Raw genomic sequence first — 19,378 nt, forward strand, 5'->3', positions numbered from 1 at the left:
TCAAATTTTTTAATGTAATTAAATGCAATTATTCATTTGATTTAGAGCGCTATCAAAGAAGGGGTTTTGTATGTCGCTTCGGCAGCATCAGCTTCTGGTTGCTCTACATCTATGGTCAACCTGCAGCTGAAGCCCCGTCATGTGACGCCCGCTTGTCCAACTCACACTTCCGCTTCTGCGTGCAAAAAAAAAAAAGTTGTGAAAAATCTGGAAGAAGTTTAGCCCTTCTGGAACTGTAAAAGGCGACGCTGCGCGGACGTTTTCTCTCCCTCTCGACAAGTCAATGAGAAGTCTGCAGCTCCGACGGGACGCGGAGTAAATTTCCCCCTCGCACAGCTGCGTGGAAGCCAAGTCATGTCGACGGGAGCGCTGTACAACGACCAGCCAGGAGGAGCGGAGGCTGCGGTGGAAGCGGGGCAGGAGACCACCCCGACCTCCTCCGGCACCGGGGCTGCCTTTGGACTCTTCAGTTCCGACTTTAAAAAGTGAGATAAACTCCACGTGTTCCCCCTCCGCATAGTTGCCAGTTTTCTTTTTTAGTTTCAGAGGTTTGTGCTTAACGCCGCGCAGCTGTTTCCCAACCTGAGCGGCCAGCCAGCATCAACAAAAAGCGGACTGCTAGCTGGCCCCGTGGCTCGACATCATTCATGACCTTTGACCTGTCTTGTGATCTCCACCCACAGCGCTGGTTGTGTGCAGGCCTCTTTTTGTGTCTTTGGAGGTTGATGCTGGTCATTTGTTGTTCTGGAGCTCATGTGTTTATTAGGTTCCTACATTTGCCTTCAATAGGTTCTGCAGCCACTTTGGCTCTTGGTCATCCACCATCAGGTACATGACCATATATGATCAGGGGTCAGTTCCTGTTAGTTTTGGGTACTGTTGTGTCTTTTAATGATCCCTTCCGGTGTTCTTGTGTCTTATCGCAACAGTTCAAGTTATGATGCGCCTCTCTGGCCTCATTCTGTCCCTGAACACAGCAGAGTTGCACCAACAACCCGGCCATTGATGGGAATCAGCCCACTTTTCCTTTGACTGGCTCTGCGCTCAATAGGGTGTTTTCACTGACGTCACTGGCCAACTTCCGGTCCGCCATATTGGGTGGCACACTTCCTTATCTCTAGTTGTCTTACACGTATTATCATATCGCGAATGGATAAGTACGCCAGCACGCTAGAGCGACCAGATAAGGACGTATATCTGAGGAAATGTTCCGTGATCGACCATATGGACCCGTATGCCCTCCACGGTGCCTTGTTTAGCCGTAATCCAGATGATTGGCCAAATGTAGAGCACGGCGACATAGTGCATTACCTGGTGTTCAGTGAAAACCCTCTGCACACTCTTGAGGAAATGAGAGCTTACAAGGATCTAGAGGCTCACAACCAGTTCACATCTGGTTATGTACATCAAGGAAATCGCCATCATACGTGGACGGGTGAGTTTTAATAAGATGGTAAAAATGTAAACAATCCGACGCAAATGTGTTGCAAATGTGTTGCGCTGGCGGGCGGTACGCGAAGGCGCTTGGCTGCAAGGCCGATCGACGCCGCTCGCGGCTTTAATTATTTAAGCAGAACAATGACCAGTGCAAAATTAAGTTGTATTTACCGTATTGGCGCCGGTAGGAGCTGCAGATCATAAAGCCAGCAAACAGTGGGAACACAGCAACTCGTTCAAAGGTAAGCTGCGCTCAGACGGGCTGGCACATGCTAGTTTAGTAGCTGCTAACCGCCAGTGCTAACAACCACTCGCGCATGTAATGTACTTTTAACTTGCTGCTATGTGTTTCAAACGTTTAGAACACACTCTCATTGACATCGGGATACTGTGGAAAGTTATGTTCGGTCTTACAGCCGCGATCCAAGCGAGCCGACGATCTCTTTATCTCTGTAACTCGTTCAAAGGTAAGCTGCGCTCAGCCGGGCTCTGGCTCATGCTAACCGTTAGCGCTAACAACCACTCGCGCATGTAATGTACTTTTAACTAGCTGCTATGTGTTTCAAAGGTTTAGAACACACTCTCATTGACATCGGTATACTGTGGAAAGTTATGATCGGTCGACTTACAGCCGCGATCCAAGCGAGCCGACGACTCTTTGTTATCGCTAACAGTTGTTCTCCGTGGTTGCGCCTCCAGGCAGGAAAGCGGTGGAAAATTAATCTGTTTCTATGTTTTTCCCATGGCGATCATGTGTTGCGCTGTTACAGCCCACAATACAGCAACGGTTTACCATGGTTGAAATCAAGTTAAGGTGAAATTAATCAAATTAAAACACGGCTGAGAGAGGGAGTACAGTATGCGGTAGTAATAGGCAGTAGAGGCGGCGGAGGCAGTCAACACGACAGCCGCGGAAAGTAATAAGTCATAACGCCCAAGCCCTATTATTAATATATTCTTCTTACATGTTTTAAATACTTAACAGTTAATTACCTGTGACAAAGTGAGCACCGCAGACTCTGGCGTATTCCAGCTTAACACCGTCTAAATCGGACCTGGATATCCGTGTCAGCCATAGGTGACGGCGTTGTTCAGACAGCTGTTTTTTTTTTTTCACACTGATTCACTATTACGGCTGGTAGGCGATAGAAAGAGCGTTGATCTCCACCTCCACGGGCCGTGCAACCAACCATTAAACACGTTTTCCCCATTGTTCACTTCCAATACTGCCTAAGGCGTCATACAACGCAGGTCAACGGTGCGAAACGACTGCCACCCAATATGGCGGACGCGCTGAGTAGTCACGTGAGCGTGACGTCAGCTGAAAACCCCCTATTCCACAGGTGCATGAAAACTGAGGTCCTCTCCAGTTTCGGTTTAAAAACACGTCCACATGCCAGACTTAACAGCACCTTCTTTGAGTCTAATAGAAATCAGCAGAATGTTAGGGGCACGCTTTGATGCACGAGGTCAAAATATCTTGTATGCCCTATATTTTTGTTGGAAATATCTTTTATATATTTGAGTCCTTTGAGGGAAAAATGAAACCGGGTTGTCAGACCCTAAAGAAAGCTGGAAATTTGGATTGGCCAGAAGAAGGGCTTGACCTTTAAAAAAAAAAAAAAAAAAAAAAAAAGGATTTTAAAGAATTTTTGTTGACGTGTGTGTGTGTGTGTGTGTGTATGTATATATATATATATATATATATATATATATATATATATATATATATATATATATATCTATATATATATATATATATATATATATATATATATATATATATACACTCCTGATCAAAATCTTAAGACCAGTCAAAAAATTGCAAGAATTTGCATTTTGCACTATTGGATCTTAAGAAGGTTCTAAGTAGAGCTTCACAATGTTAAAAGGACAAATCAGTGCAAGAGACAAGAACATTTGAGCAGGGAATTGTCTGAAAACTGCATTTATACTCAAACATGATTTTTTCAGCTGATCAAAAGTTTAAGACCATAGTCTTTAAAAGCCAAAAGCTGTGCAAACATCTGGATTCCATGTCATTTTCTGTGAAGTCTTTACACTGTCAAGACCTCCTGATGGCAAAAGCAAAAAAAGCTCACTGACTTTGAACGTGGTAGGATTGTTGAGCTGCATAAGCAAGGCCTCTCACAACGTGCCATCGCTGCTGAGGTTGGACACAGTAAGACAGTCATTTTGCATTTTTTAAATGATCCTGAGGGTTATGGAACAAAAAAGTCAAGTGGTAGACCCCAAAAAATTTCACCAGCTCTGAGCCGCAGGATCCGATTGGCTGTCCGTCAAGACATGGGACGATCCTCTACCCAAATTAAGGCCATTACTGGTGCTGACTGCAGCCCAATAACCATCAGACGGCATCTGCGAGAGAAGGGCTTCAGAAACAAAAAACGTCTTCAAAGGACACGTCTTCTTCAACGCCACAGAATTGCCCGTTTGGACTTTGCAAGGATGCACCAAACATGGGACATTGAAAGGTGGAAGAAAGTTGTCTTCTCTGATGAGAAAAAAATTAACCTTGATGGTCCTGATGGCTTCCAACGTTACTGGCATGACAGGGAGATCCCACCTGAGATGTTTTTTACACGGCACAGTGGTGGGGGCGCCATCATGATTTGGGGTGCGTTTTCCTTCAATGGAACAATGGAGCTTCAGGTTGTGCAGGGGCGTCAAACAGCAGCTGGCTATGTGGAGATGTTGCAGCGGGCATCCCTCATGACTGAGGGCCCTCGTCTGTGTGGTAATGATTGGGTTTTTCAACAGGACAATGCTGCAGTTCACAATGCCCGCCTGACAAAGGAGTTCTTCCAAGAGAATAACATCACTCTTTTGGACCATCCTGCATGTTCCCCGGATCTAAATCCAATTGAGAACATTTGGGGATGGATGGCAAGGGAAGTTTACAAAAATGGACATCAGTTCCAGACAACGGATGCCCTTCGTGAAGCCATCTTCAACACTTGGAGCAACGTTCCCACTAGCCTCCTGGAAACACTGGCATCGAGCATGCCTAAACGATTGTTTGAAGTCATCAACAACAATGGTGGAGCTACTCATTACTGAGTCCTTTTTTTTGACATTTTGATTTCTGTTTTGGGGGGTTTTCGGGGTTTTTTGAGCTATGGTCTTAAACTTTTGATCAGCTGAAAAAATCATGTTTGAGTATAAATGCAGTTTTCAGACAATTCCCTGCTCAAATGTTCTTGTCTCTTGCACTGATTTGTCCTTTTAACATTGTGAAGCTCTACTTAGAACCTTCTTAAGATTCAATAGTGCAAAATGCAAATTCTTGCAATTTTTTGACTGGTCTTAAGATTTTGATCAGGAGTGTGTATATATATATATATATATATATATATATATATATATATATATATATATATATATATATATATATATATATATATATATATATATATATATATATATATATATATATATATATATATATATATATATATATATATATATATTTGGTCCTTAAATTCAAAAGCATAATACTGGCAAATGTGATTATTTTGAAAAATATGAAATCATAGAACATGTTATATTAGAATGTCATAAATATGAAAGGAAGAGAAGATATATGAGGAAAGAGTTTAATTGTATTAAGGAAAAGGTTAATTTATTAGATATTTTGAGGAAGCATTTGGGGAGTGAACATATACAAGTAGTTATTCGATATTTAAAGAAAACTACATTATTTAATTGAATTTGATTATAGAAGGTGTGAATTATATAGATGAGATAGATAGATACTCCATACCAGTAAGTTGTGGTAATGCTGCTAAAAGTTTAACCTTCTTAAGACTGATCTGTGCACTTTTTTTTATGGTTATCCTGTTAATTTTTTTTAAAATGGAATAATAAAATGAATGAATATAACTAACATGAGTTGAGACTGAAAGCTAAGTTTAAAATAAACACTATGACCATTTAAAAGCAAAAAACGGAGAGTCCCGCACCACGACTTCACAAATTTCTACGGCAGTAGCTCACTCTGGTTGCATACGAAGGTTTGCCGATTGAATTATCGCGCCCTACTGGCTTATTATGTTTTATTGTAGTGTTTTACACTTTGTTTGTGCTCTATTTGTTAGTAAACAAAGTGCTTTTGTGTATACTCACTAAAACAAGCCCACGTGACCAGAAGTACGATACTGCGCATGGCCGCAGTGGAGCCCACAGACACACATCTGACGTTATAATGAATAGATTCTTACCTTTTGAAAGGTAATGTCAGGAGATCTGGTTTGTACTGGGAATCGTTTGGTACCAATCCACGCAGCACATGAATGAGGCATCTTCTCCCAATCGCTCCACTATGCCACTTCCAATATGGCTGCAAATTTCGACGTGCGATTTGGCACTCAATGAGGCGTCTGCGTATACATGTCTGTGATGGAGCCGAGCGAGTCAGCAGCGCCCAGCAGAGGTGCCACATGAAGGAGGCAAAGTAACGCCAACCCTGTAGATCGGGTTGGTCTTCAACCTCGGCGAGCTGCCAGTTTACTGCGGGGCATCGCAGGACGCTCTACTAGTGTACAGTAGCTGTGTCAATAGTTGCCATCTTGCTTTACTGATGGTAGCTGCCACTCCAGCCTCCTCACTCGCTCTTCTCCAGGCGTGCTCCTTTCTGAACTTGTCTCTGAAGTAATAATTTGTTAAGTCATACAATTCAGGCCAACCGCCACTATCAGCTGGTCTTCCATGTTGAACAAAAACAGCTTAGTCTCCGCTGCAGTCCTTCACCCCATGTCACTGTCACATCCAGCTCCTGATTGGTTGTCGTGACAAGACACAAAAGTTCCGACTTTTCTGAACGCCGCATCGTTGGCACAACACCGTTTGTCTGCTGACGCGGTGAAACGTTCTTTTCAGACTGAAAAAGAACAAAGTGAACGCTATCAGGACGAAGGCTTGGTGTATATTGTATTTGAAGATGAATGTTTTTTTATTTTTTCCTTTTGTGGTCCAAAACACTTGACGAGGCCTCCTTAAGGTTTTGGACTCAAGTAGTTGAACTTTTCTTGGCCAATACAGATTCCTGGTTTTCTAAGAATCATGAACTACATTTTAATTGCTTCTTAAGCGTAATACATATGAAAGGGGGGAAAAAAGTGCAGAAGGTTCCTTTTTATAGACGAAAGGCCTTTAAAGCCCACAGAGAAGCAATAATTATCTGCAACTTTTATCAGATTTTTTTTCTAAACTTAAAAAAAGAAAAAAAAGCAATAAACAAAAAGCAAAACATTGCATCATATACATGCCTTCAGGTGATGCTTTTGCAGACCTACAACTGGGGTGAGTGTTTAATGTTGCAAATGATGTCGACTTTTCAGCATCTGACCTGCCGGACATCTGGCCGGCTGATTTGTGCTTTAAACACTTAGGAACATCAATGTATTCTGTTGCTAGTGTTTAAGATGTCTGTTAGGCCAAGGCATCATTTCTTCACCAACAATGGACAAGAGTTTAAAAATTTCTGAGAAAGCCTGTTTCAGTATATGATTTTTAAAAATGTTTTGTATTTCTTTAGTCAAGCTATTATGGCCCCCTAAACAGTAAATGTTGGCCTGATTATATTGCATATATATGTGGATATATACTCAGTTAGAGTATGAGCTCTAAACGGACTGTTTCCCGATACTGAGCGGTGATTGTTGGTGTAAAGACGCAAAATAAGCTTTCTAGTTGCTGTACAGCTTGCAGAAGAGTATGTTGTTTATTTTTAAAGTTTAATTCAGCAGAAAGTCAGCTATGATTAGCAGAATGTTGTAGCTGTTTATGTTTAGGCCTCAGGCCAGAGGTTCCACCAGAGGTCAGCAAATCACAAGTTTCATCAAGCTTTGCATCTATTTCTTTTAAAATCAGTATTTTATTACTTCTAGTGGTGTATCTTAATGGTCACTAAGAAAAATTATACAGATTTAAGTGTTTATAAAGGGAACTGTTCACTTAATTATTCTTTGACTTTCACCTTCAGTAACAAATCTGCTGTACATCAGGTTGAGACAGCAGTTTAATGTCCCAGCTGGCGGGTATTTATTTTATCAGGCAATGTGCAAACCTCTCCTTCCTCTGTTAAAATAACCCGTAAGGTTGTCTCATATAATTGCCTACGGTAGGCAGGCTCAAATGTTCGATCTTCAGCCCAAGCTGAGAGATTGAAGAATAAAATATTTAATAATGTGTATGTTGATAGGATTTATAATGCGTAACACCAGTGCCTGATGTCCCCTACTTGTATCGTTAGTAAACTCTGCCTTTATCAGATATTGGGGACATTTAGCTTTAAAGCAAGGCTGCTTCTGTTGTAACTGAGAGCATATTTTAGTATATTTTTCATATTTAGCTGCTGAGTGTTTGTTAAATATGCTCTGAAGTGAAACACTGGTGGCTTGTTGTTTCAGCGAGGCATGGAAACATGTGACTAGTTTCTGCTCTCTGACCACAGACATCATTCTGTGTTTGCAGTCTGTAGATTTCAGTTACATAAAGGTTTAGCATGAGCATCGTTAGAGTCATGCAGCTGGACTTTTAGGGCCATCGTCATGGAGAACGGGGTTATATTAGTTGGGTAGAGCCAGTGCTGCTTAATATTAGAAAATCTTGCAATCACAATAATGGCAAATATTTCAATTTTCTTTTATAATAGTTTTTTTTAATTGAACTTCTATTTATACAGTTTATATCTTTAAGATCAAAGATCTAATTTACAAGAAATACCTGTTTTGATTAAACTGAAATGTTACACAGTAATGATACAAATAATTAAAATATTAAATTCAGATTAAATAAGCAAATAGGATATGGTTTAAAAACCAGATCAAGTTTCTTATTTAAGAGCTCTTTAAATAGATTTAAATTGTCGTAGCGGAATCAGCTTGGATGCTTTCATATCCTGACAGCTGTCTGTGGAAGGACGGTCCAGGTAAGTTGCAGCAGGATAAATGAGGTGGGAACAGTCCAGGGACAGATGGAAATCTACAGACTGATAATAACCATGGTTAGCTGTACCGAGAATATAAAGTACAGTGACGAGTGAGAGATTTATACCCTGTTATGAACCATAATAGTCGGCATCCAACATATGCAGAGAGGTAGCAGATGCATTCATATAAACATCACCACCATAATCTACCAGGCAGGGAGGTCATTAAGACAAGATGCTTCCTTCTGAAAGAGAAGGAAGATCTATTTCTGAAGAAAAGCCCCGGCTTGGTCTGTGACTTCTTTAATAAATGACAGCTTATTGTCAGTTTCTGTGCCAAGCTACTTGTAAGTCTAAACAAACTACTGGTGTGGGAGGGAGAGATTGTGGAACTTTCTGCTTGCTGGCAAACAGCGCCACCTTTGTCTTATCGGCATTTAGGACTAGTCTCAGACGAAGTAAGTCAGATGCAATAAAGTCCAACGCAGACTGCAGACACCTAAACACAGCAGTAGCAGTTTTTGCATGGCACCATAGAATATTTGCAAGAATCAGCAACATTTTCTCCAAAGCATTCTGCCGACAGTTCCTCACGTCGTCTACAGTTTGATGGTTGGTTGGAAAACGAAGATACTAGGGTTGTCAAATGAATGTCTTGATAACCTGTACCTGTGCACAGGAGTACTCAGGAATCAAGAATCTTTATTTTTATGTAAATATAATGAAATGTTGTTGAGACACCGGCTAAGAATTCCCACATAACACAGAGACAAACAAGACGTATTGTTTTCAAATAGTTGAACGCACCGACAGCCCTTACTGAGAAGCTAAATGTGTGTAAATAGTCCTTAGCTTCTGATAGATTGAAATGTTTGTGTCAAAAAAGACAGATTGCAGTCACTTTACAGACTGCGTAAATTACCGCGCAAGCGCATGAACGTGTCGGACAATACACTTCCCCGGAGGCTGTAAAGTGTGCAAATGGTGACTAGCAAAAATGGAAATGTTCAAGTAATTGATGCTCCAGTCAAAAAGACAGGTAGCAGTCAGTTTATGCAGATGATGTGAAAGAAAATATGTACCTTTTGATTCAGTCGAGCAACTTTATTAAGGCCAAGACCCTACAGGGCGTCAGAAACGACACCGACGGATACGTGTGAAAATGAGCCGGGCGGTAACTCATAGAGGAAATGAGAGGTTGACCATGAAAGACTACATCAAATAAGGATCCAGATACAATTATCTGTCGGTTTAAACAAATAAGATGCGTCAGTGAAGATTATATTTAATATTTGGGGAAACTCTGAGCAGCTAGAGTTTCCTTAGAGAGTCTGTACAGTTTACCAGAATGTCTTTGTGTCGTTTTAACATTTTGTAGTCTGCGATAATGATATCCCGTTTTGCTTTCTTTATGGGAGCACTACGCTGGTTTTGTAATTGACAGAAATGTAATCGGTCAACTTCAGAATGCGATTTTCTTGCTGCTGCCCAAAGCGGATTCCTCCTGTGACAGAGACCGGCTAGTTCAGTGGGGAACCAGGGAGCGACCCGACCCGTAACTGTCAGCTGACCAAACGGAGCATGTCTGTCAATAAAATGATTAAAATGCTCCAAAAAAGCAGACCCAGGCAAAATTCATCATGAAGGAAGGCCTGCTCACTAAAATGCTTCATAGTTGTTTTTCAGTCAAGAACCGGGTTAAAACAGGGATTTTAGTCGCAAACCGCACCAACTACACAATGATCACTTGGATGGTTGAGGAGTATTTCTGTTGGTGAGGAAAAGAGACGATCTGTCTGCGTATGTAGAATTAGCTGGGTTAGGAATCTGAATAATTGGAGAAAAATGTAAAGCCAGACATTGTCTCAAAATCTTCTAATGTAAACCAGTCCCAACTAAAGTCTCCTACCAGGATGATTTCTTGTAAAAGGTCAGGCAAACGTTGAACTAATGATGCCAAACCATCAGCAATGGCAGAAGCACGGCCATAACCAGCAGGCAAATGTGAGTTTTTGGATTGTTACATCAGTTTAACAACTTGTCTGTGTTGTAAGATGGAAAAATGCCTGCAGGATTCTGTGAGTTCTGGTGTCTGTTACATCTGACCGTAAGGCTACAAAGTCTTTGTTGCATCGCTGAAAATTTTCCAAGGTTCCCATAAATAACTTTATTTCAGTTAGAAGCAATTAACACTGTCGCCGTGCAGCAAGAAGGTCTTGGGTTCAAAACCTGGCCTGTTTCCGTCATCCCAATACAACATAGGGTTGCATAATAAGCGACATTCATACTTCATGCATTGGAGAGCGTTTGATGTTTTGTGAAATAAGTAAGCTAAGTATATTTATGGAGCACCTTCCACAGGCAAAGCAATCATAAGCGATGCACAGCAAACCGTGTGCATAATTTCTTTATGTTTGAAACACGTAAAAGATTTTTCTAACATACGCGGCAAGATGAGAGGCAGCGCTTGAAGGAAACTTAAATAGCAAATACACTAAGACAACAGTTTGCTTTTAAAAGCTACCACTTCACGGTAGTGCATGGAGGAAAACCCTAAACTGGAGCATGACTTCTACTCCTCCCAAGATGTAAAAACTTGAACCTAGGCCTAAGGCGGGGCAATATATCAAGATTTTAAAAATATAATTTTTTTTTTTTTTTTTTTTTAAAGAGGTATAAGACGAGAGCATGCTGTTTATATCGAGATGGTCTATGCTGGGAATTGTATTCATCCATTTTTCATGCTTATCTACAGCTGTGTTAAACAATGTGCCTGGGATGCATTAGGGATGAAGCTTTGATTCAGAGATGCCTTTTTATTATTACGTTATGAAAAGAAAAACTTGTTGAGATAAATATCATATATCGGTATTCAGCCTAAAAATACTGATAATATTTTTGGTCCATGGCGACCAGCCCTAATTAAACCATCAATTCAAGTTGCACACTTGAATTGATGCTTGAATTGATGCTTGAATCTGAAGTTTATGCTGATTTCTGATCTTTTGGGGTTTGGTGTAGCCTCGTCGACGCCACTTTCAGCAGGTTCAGATTTTTCTGTAAGAGCTAGAATTAACAGCAGCTGTAATATTTTACTCTGGTGTTCCTGCCTGAGCGGTCCTTACTCATTCATTTTGAAGCCATAGTTGTCGTCTGCTCACATCCGTGGCTACAGGTGGATAAACTCCAGCGCCTAAGGCTGGAGACTGCTTCCACAAACGTGTGAAAGAATGGGTCGCTCCCAGCAGCTCAGTGAACCCAGTGTGACAGGATTGCCACCTAACTGCTGAATATCCCCCAGTCAGCTGTTAGTGGTATTATCCGTGTGAATGAAAGTCAGCCATGAGGTCGGCCACATCATGGTAGTGAAGATCACAGAGCGGGATCGTGGGATGCCGAGGCACATGGTGCGCAGACGTCTCCGCTGTAGACCGACCTCCAGACTTCACGTGGTTTCAGGTTAGCTGAAGAACCGTGTAGAGCTTCCTGGAAGTAGGTTTTCATTCCCTCTGGACCCAAGCTTTGCATCACTAGGGTGCAGTGGCGTAAAGCGCACTGCCTCTGGACTCTAACAGTGACGAGATGTTCTCTGTGTGACGTGGGAGTGGATGTTCTCCCTTCTGGCAATCCAGTGGACCAGTCTGGGTTTGGTAGTTTGTAGGAGAACAGCAGGTTTAGGTGTCAGGCTTAGTGCAGAGGAGACGTTTCGCTGAAAGGAACTCTTAATGCTTCAGCGTACCAAGATCGTCGGTGAAGTCGGTGTCCGAATTCACAAACGCCCTGCTGGAAGCACGGTCCCAAATTCCCACCAACACACTGCTGAACCGCGTGGAAAGCCTTCCCAGAAGAGTCGGGGTGGTTAGATGAGCAAATACTTTCACCAAAAGCCTAAATGGACAGTAAAAAAATATTTCCTTCCTTTTGTGGCAAAAGCAGCCCAGAAACATCACACAGCATTTTTCTTTTTCTGTAGAAATGATTTTAAACTAGCTGTTTCCTCCCAGGTTAAGAAATTATTAATAAACATTTAAACTTTCCACAACTACAGCATGGTGCTTTAGAAAGGTTGTTGCGGCTCCTCCTTGGACGACAAGGCACAGGTACGATCATTGAACCACAGTGTTATAAATGGGCCAAAATGAATGTTTTCACAAGGAAAATCTCGTGGGCAGATTTTTCCCTTTCCCCCCAAAAAAAAACACGACAAAAAGAAAATCTTTTTGTTGCGCTCGACGTCTTCAAGGCCATTTCCTGGCATTCATTGTGGCGCTGTTATCTTTGATTAAAGGCCTGTCCTGTCGGCCTTGTGTGCCAAACTTGGCAGGGCGTGCGGGCTCAGCCGTGTCAGCCTAAAGGGGGTCATTGTGCCGCGGCGGCGAGGAAAAGTGGCTCGGTGTTTACCCACCAGTGTAGATAAGGCCCTCCTTTTCCCCCTGGAGGGAAGTGCTGTTGGGTCGCACACAAAGCCAGGAGGCAGGTGAGGGAGTCGGCTTTTCACAGCGAGGGGCTACGTGCGTTAGCAGAGAGCAGAAGCGGATGACTGACATCTGTCCAGCAGGAGGAGAGGCCGTCGCATGAGAGCGAGCAGCAAAGTCCTCAGGCATGAGGATGACTTGCCATTAGTGAGCTGATGGGGCATCTTGTGACTTTCTTTTTTTTTTTTGCACAACAGAAAACAGAAGAGGAAGAGAGAGTGAATGACAAAGTCCGCGGAGCCCGATCTGTTTCTCCCCCTTGGGTCCTGGCTTTAGCCGCTTTCAAAAAGAACTTTAAGTCTGCGTTGAAGGACGCACACACGGCCTGAAGGAGCGGCTGTGTGTCGGCACTCGGCGCCGCCGTTCCGTTCCGTTCGTGGGTTTCCAGCCAGCGGAGGCCGCGGAGTCACCGGGAGGACGGCTGCAGAGGAGAGGCGGCATGAACGGCGGCTTGTCGTCCCTGCGTTCAGAGGCGGCGGGAGCCATGAGGACAGTGCTGGTGTCCGCCGAGAGCTTGCAGCTCACCCTGAAGCCTGAGCTCACTCAGGAGGAGCAGGCCCTCACGCAGAGCGGCAGGAAAGCCAAGGAGGCGCACACAGCCGGGTACAGCAGTAAGACCAGCCAACGGCTCCAAGTTCTGCTCCGCTCACCTTATCTGGCTTTTGCTTATGCTGTGGTCCGGCTCGGCTAAAATAGTCAATTACCGCAGGGAACAGTACAAATACGAGTGGGAGGTTTAAACCGGTATGTGACGGAAAATGCTCAAATCACAGCGTTAACGTGCAAAACCGCCGTTTAAGCTCCTGTTTTGAACGCACAAAGTGCTTTTTCTTATTGCCAACAAGCAATGTGGCACCAAATGCAACATTACTCTGAAGACTATATATAAGATAATGAAGCTGTATATTTTAGGATACTATGAATTTCTACTAAATTGTATTTTCAAAGTACAGCAATGTAGTTTCCACTTGGTTTGGTTGAGGTCTGTAGTGAACGGATGCTGCAGCAACAAGTTAATGGAGCTCTGTACATACATCGTCTTTAGAGGTATGAAATTTGCTTTTATTATTTTCCTGCTAAGTGTGGAGATTCCAGACGCAATTGTGTTTTTCAAAATCTGAATTTTTTTTTTTTTTTTTTTACCCAATTGCTATTTTTATGCTATCGTCTTAAGAGTTTGGAGATGTTATCCCTCCATATTTTTGTCTTTTGACTTACTGATTGAGAACCCAGGGCTAAATACCAACAAGGTTTGACTTGGATGGCAGCAAATACATCATTGATGTATTTTCTGGTACTTCTTTTGTAAGTTAATTGTCAGAAATAAGGCTTTGTTTTCAAGATTCTGGATTTAGTAATACTTTATCAAGTGTAAGTTATATAAATTCTGAAAAAGGGGCTAATCCAAGTTGGTCTAAATCTCAAACGGTAGTGAATAAGAAGCAAAATTGGGCTTTGTGTTGATCCTTTATTTATGAAATGTATCAATCCAATTTGTCAAAGCCATAAAGGCGTTTTCAAGGTGTGGAAACGTATGGAGTTTTTAAATGGACGTTGTGTGGGAACCCTGTATGTAGGAAAAGTCATGCACTGCCGTCAACGCTGGTGTACAGCTTGGATTAGGGCAGCGGGACACACACCTCTAAATCGCGCAGACACAACTGCGCTGGTTGCTGGGAGACGAGGAAGTGCCAGTAGAGCTGTAGTGCAGCCCGTGTCTGTCAGCCTTTTAAAGAAAAACCCAGTATCACCTTTTAGAAATGATGACGAGTAAAAAAAGAAAGCCCTGCCAAGGCTAGAGGTCCGCAACCGTTAGAGGCACAAAACTCGTTTAGGGCCGCAAATGTCACGTGACTTTTTGACAAGGCCTGTCTTCATCGCAGCTAATATCAATGCACAGAGAAAGAAATTCATTGGTGATGGTGGTTGTTTGGCTGCTACTGTGGATGCAGTCGTGCAGTTGGCCGTTCGTCAAGCTAGAACAGTCCTGTGTCGTAAAGACCGTTACGCTTATTTTAGTAGAGGTCTTATTTCAGCTTCATTTTGACTACTTTCAGCATAACTAGGCATGGGTATCTTTCACCTTTGACCCGATATTTGGTACCTTGAAGTCGGTACTCTACGGTACCTATTTTCGCTACCTAACCCTAACCCTCATGTACCACTAAGGCCCCTGGTTATTAACTGAATAAGCTGCTCAATTTGCCAATATATTCATCAACACCAAAGCCAGTCAAAAGCTGAATAAGATGTCAGGCCAGTTTTTTGATAATGCAACCCCGTGCAGGAGAGGATCAATAAATGCTGCTCGTACTTTTCAGTCCAAAACTGAACACAATTCTCGCTCACTTTCCATAAACATCTTGTAATTACAAAACCTAATGTGGTCGGTTTAGTGAACTACCTGTCAGAGAGGCGTGTAAATTGTAGTTTTAGAGCCAGACCTGTGTTTGTCAGGCTTTCACTCTAAAGGCTCTGGTACCGTTTTCCCCTCACTGCTATAGGTAAAACAACATTTTTTTAAGTTCATGTCAAGCATCTCCATTTACAGCAATGCGTTTGTTGCGTCACAAAAATACATTAGACACCACTTCTCCACCATCTAAGTTGCATCGCTCTGTTATTTTTAAAGTGTCATTAAATGATAGAAAACTGATCAGATTATTTTGGAGCATGGTTCTCGTAAAAGGTTCCAATGGTTCTCCAAATCAAAGTGTTACGTCGGTAAAATGCTTTAATCGAGCTGGTCAAGATGGGATATACTAAGAAATCATCCAACTGGTCATCCATGCTGCACTTTCATATCTAAGGTGGAATGTGTTCTGGTCATACTAAGACTTCTGCTGAGTCGTATCAATTTGTCTCTGTGAAGCATAGCCAGGCTCGTCATGGGAATCGTGGATTTGCTTAAACATTTTCACCGGTGACAATGTTCTGCAGTCTTCTTGCTATCCAGCTCAGTCCCTGCAGGGACCAAACACTGAACCGTGTTGTTTCAGAGGAACGCTGTGGGTCAGCGCCGCCTAAAGAATGATCGCCATCATCCTGTTAGCAATGAGCTGACAGTCTTGTTGTTGTTTGCCCGGCTGCTGCGTCATTGTGCAGTGTTACCTTTGCACGTGTGGCTCTAATGGCTGAAATGGATGCAGATGTCTAAAACATGGAGGTTTCCCAGCACCTTTGGCCCTGCTGGAGCTTTGAAAGCGACGAGTTAAATAGCTTCTGCAGACACGCTATGTTCCGGCTGTAATCTCGACCACAGTTAAGAGCAGAAATATCGTCTGTTCTCAGAAATGAAGACCTGAAAGAGATGCTGGAAAGCAACAAGGAGTCCCTCAAACTGGAGGCCATGAAGAGGATCGTTCAAGTGAGTTCCTCGTTTATCGGCTGTTAAACTCCCGTTCTGTCTGCCGTGGGGTTTTATATTCACAACTACTATTTCTTTTTCTTTCAGCTCATATCCAAGGGGAAAAAGTCATCAGACTTGTTTCCTGCGGTGGTGAAGAATGTTGCAAGCAAGAACATTGAGGTATGACACCGTTGAGAAGCAGATTACTGCAGCTATGATTCAGTTTATTTTAGCATGACAGCACGTGGCTTCACTTAGCCCTGGAACAGACTTCTTTATATAAAGCAAAAATTGGCTCATGTGGATGGCTTAATTCAGAAACTTCACTCTGTATTCATTGGTTTTATTTATATTTGTTGTACTGTGTTTTTCTTTACTCTGTTTCAGTAGCAAAATTATGAAAAGCAGAATAAAATTATTTAAGTTTACCATGATTAAGCCATGCTAAATGAAAGTTTTAAACCAGTTTATATATCTATTAAATAAAATTATTTAAGTTTACCATGATTAAGCCATGCTAAATGAAAGTTTTAAACCAGTTTATATATCTATTAAATCGAAGAAATTGTGAAATCTTCGTTCATTAAGAAATCTTGCTCACACGCTGACAATTTTCTTATAGTATATATTCATAAAAAAGCCTAAGTTGTCTTCTTTCATAAAGCCATGTAACATGTGTGGCCCTACATGAGTTTTATACCTCTTTGGACTGTAAATTTAAAGAAAACAGGACATTTCGGCATATTTCTTAGGATTCATTTAATTTAGAGTAAAAAATTAAATTAAGACATCAATCAATGAAATTATCGAAACTTATTATTATCATAATCAGGACTAAATTACATTTTTAATCATGCCAAGAGCTACTTAATACCGATTTTAAATCGGTAGAAGTCAGCGCACAAACAAATCTAAAGAACAAAGACATTAAGCAGGGGGAAAGTTTGTAACTTGGGACTTACAATTTTCCAAATATTAATGAAACTGAAGTCTACAGAGTTTATTGGTCTCTCAACAGTCTAAAGTTTGGGATTTCTAATCTAATTCAGAGTTGTAAGGCCTCTGAAAGAGGAAGGTAAAACGGAGGAGCTGAAACACTTTTCATTTAGCTTGTTTGATATAGAAATCTTTCCACAAGCAGGTGTTGTTGTTTTTTTCTTAGCTGAAAGGTCACTGGCTGGAAGGATGCTGGTTCTGGCCCAGGTCATTGATTTAATTGGATGATTCCTCACGTTGAATTCAGTACCGGTTTGGATATGCAGAGGACTTTACTAACAGATGCATGATATATCGGTGTTGACATTGTCATCACCGTACGTCAGACGTTTTTTTTTAGCAGGGCTGTATCGGCTGGATAAGTAAAACTGGGCTGATATTAATAGCTAATATTTATTTCTATCTTGTTGCTATTTTCGCAGGGTTTTTATCCGTTTTTGTCCATGTTGTTTTAGTTTGGGCATTTGACCGTGTCAGTGAAAGGATTGTGGTCTTTATCTGAAACGGATAAGCAAAGTCAGAGCTGGGGTGTTTTTCATGATGTTGAAAGGGTAGGGAAATTTGTATAACATTTATAATATTGGTAAAAGTCAGTTATCGACCATAACAGCAATATTAATATCAGGTTTTGATATTGGCTCATTATCCATATCAGTGCATCCCTAATTTTACCCAATGAACGCTGAGCATAAATCTGAGGGGGATGTAGGTAAATTGGAATCTTGCACAGTCAGAGAAATAAAGACAGGATTTTCTGCTAATTTATTCCTGAGACGGTGAACGGGACTTCGTCAGGAAAGGCTTCTTGATGGATTCTAAATGAGCAAACGCACCGGACGCGTTGCAGCGCGTAAGTTCAGGTTAGCTTTTCATTCTAATCCATCAGTAAATGTACACTAGAAGCATAATACACGCATACAATGTACGTGCGTAGACTGAAGTTCTAATTTCAGATGCGTGTACGCTCCTGTTTGGCAGGGAATAAAGGGGAAAACAGCATCCTGTGTCAAAGTTCAGTTCCAAAAGTATGCTAAAAGTTGAGTCTCAGTTCGGCCACAAGGTGGTAGAAGTCACCTTGTTGACGCTGCTGATTGATGGGATGCACTCATTTTGGCTGAGCTCTCTGCCTTTCCTCTCGCAACACTTCGTCAACTAGAGGAAGGAAGGCCAAGGCTTCTACTTGGTGCTCTTTCCATGTGGCGATAGTTCTTCAGAGCAGAAACACGCAGCTGTGGAGCGTACTTTGCAGTGTCTGGTGTAGATTTATGCTTTTAAAAACGCCCGTAAGCCACGGCGATTACATTACGTGCCCGGTGTATTTCCTCCTAAAGGACCAATGGCAGACCAATGCAAAGCAGTTAGAATATACTTATAATTAGTTTACACATAATCTTTGAAAGTGTGCTATGCATTCTCATTCACACTGGGAATGGTCCTGGATGTCCTCTTACAAAGCCTCTTTGAGCAAATGACCAAACTCCAAGCAGCTGTTCTGAAAGGGGTCCATGGCCAGAACCTGTGAATATTGATTAGCAGCAGCCGAATAATCACGTAGCGTGAGGGGCAGCATGTGAGCGGGGGGGGGGGGGGCCATAGGCCGGGCGCTGCGCATGAGGCATGCAGCCGAAGCAGCTGGGCGGCAGGGAGCGGGAACAGGCCGGCGGATCTAATTGGAAAGAGGCAGTCTACAGTCACATCTTCTCTCTCCTGCCTCGTATGCACCAGCTGCTAAGGTTGTTTGGGGTCTTCTTACTTCGTCTTTTCTTTCCCTGGCTCTTTCTAGTGCGTGTCTCTGTAAAAATGGCCTCTTCATTTTCACTCGCCTCCCTCTCTCCTCTGCGAGGGGGCCATTGACTCGCACTAATTATTGCACAAGCCAAAGAGCACAAGTGCAGCTTATTGACAGCTGCTGCTTGATTTCATATGAACGCTTTCTTCTCTTCATTCATTTCTGCTCCGTAACCTCCCACCGGCTTATGTAGCTGTATGCTTTCTTTTTTGTCTAACTTTGTCAAAATGTTACTCGTTCGTTCTAAAACGAGTATGTATTTGATGCTTGGCAAGTTTAACTCGTAGCTGCCTAAATCTCCTTTCCAGCAGCTCGTGATGACCTCGGTTGTGTGATTTGTGGTCAGAGAGAGCCGATCTTTGAGGGCAGATGGGTTGTGT

General features: G+C 42.2%; 1 protein-coding gene across 4 annotated transcripts in view; it reads left to right on the forward strand.

Moving 5' to 3' along the window:
• Positions 1-159: 159 nt before the first annotated feature.
• Positions 160-19,378, forward strand: part of ap3b1a (adaptor related protein complex 3 subunit beta 1a) — an 88,188-nt gene continuing 68,969 nt past the window's right edge. For 2 of the 4 annotated variants that reach the window (XM_036140497.1, XM_036140500.1), the window contains exons 1-3: positions 160-485; positions 16,156-16,231; positions 16,319-16,393. In XM_036140497.1, the coding sequence (XP_035996390.1) occupies positions 355-485; positions 16,156-16,231; positions 16,319-16,393 (282 nt within the window). In that variant the 5' untranslated portion in view covers positions 160-354. Of the gene's footprint in view, positions 486-13,146; positions 13,468-16,155; positions 16,232-16,318; positions 16,394-19,378 lie in introns of those variants that run through there. The other 2 variants (XM_036140496.1, XM_036140499.1) reach the window with 2 other exon arrangements.

The sequence above is a fragment of the Fundulus heteroclitus genome, chromosome 8 (genome assembly GCF_011125445.2).
Source record: "Fundulus heteroclitus isolate FHET01 chromosome 8, MU-UCD_Fhet_4.1, whole genome shotgun sequence".
Taxonomy (NCBI): domain Eukaryota; kingdom Metazoa; phylum Chordata; class Actinopteri; order Cyprinodontiformes; family Fundulidae; genus Fundulus; species Fundulus heteroclitus.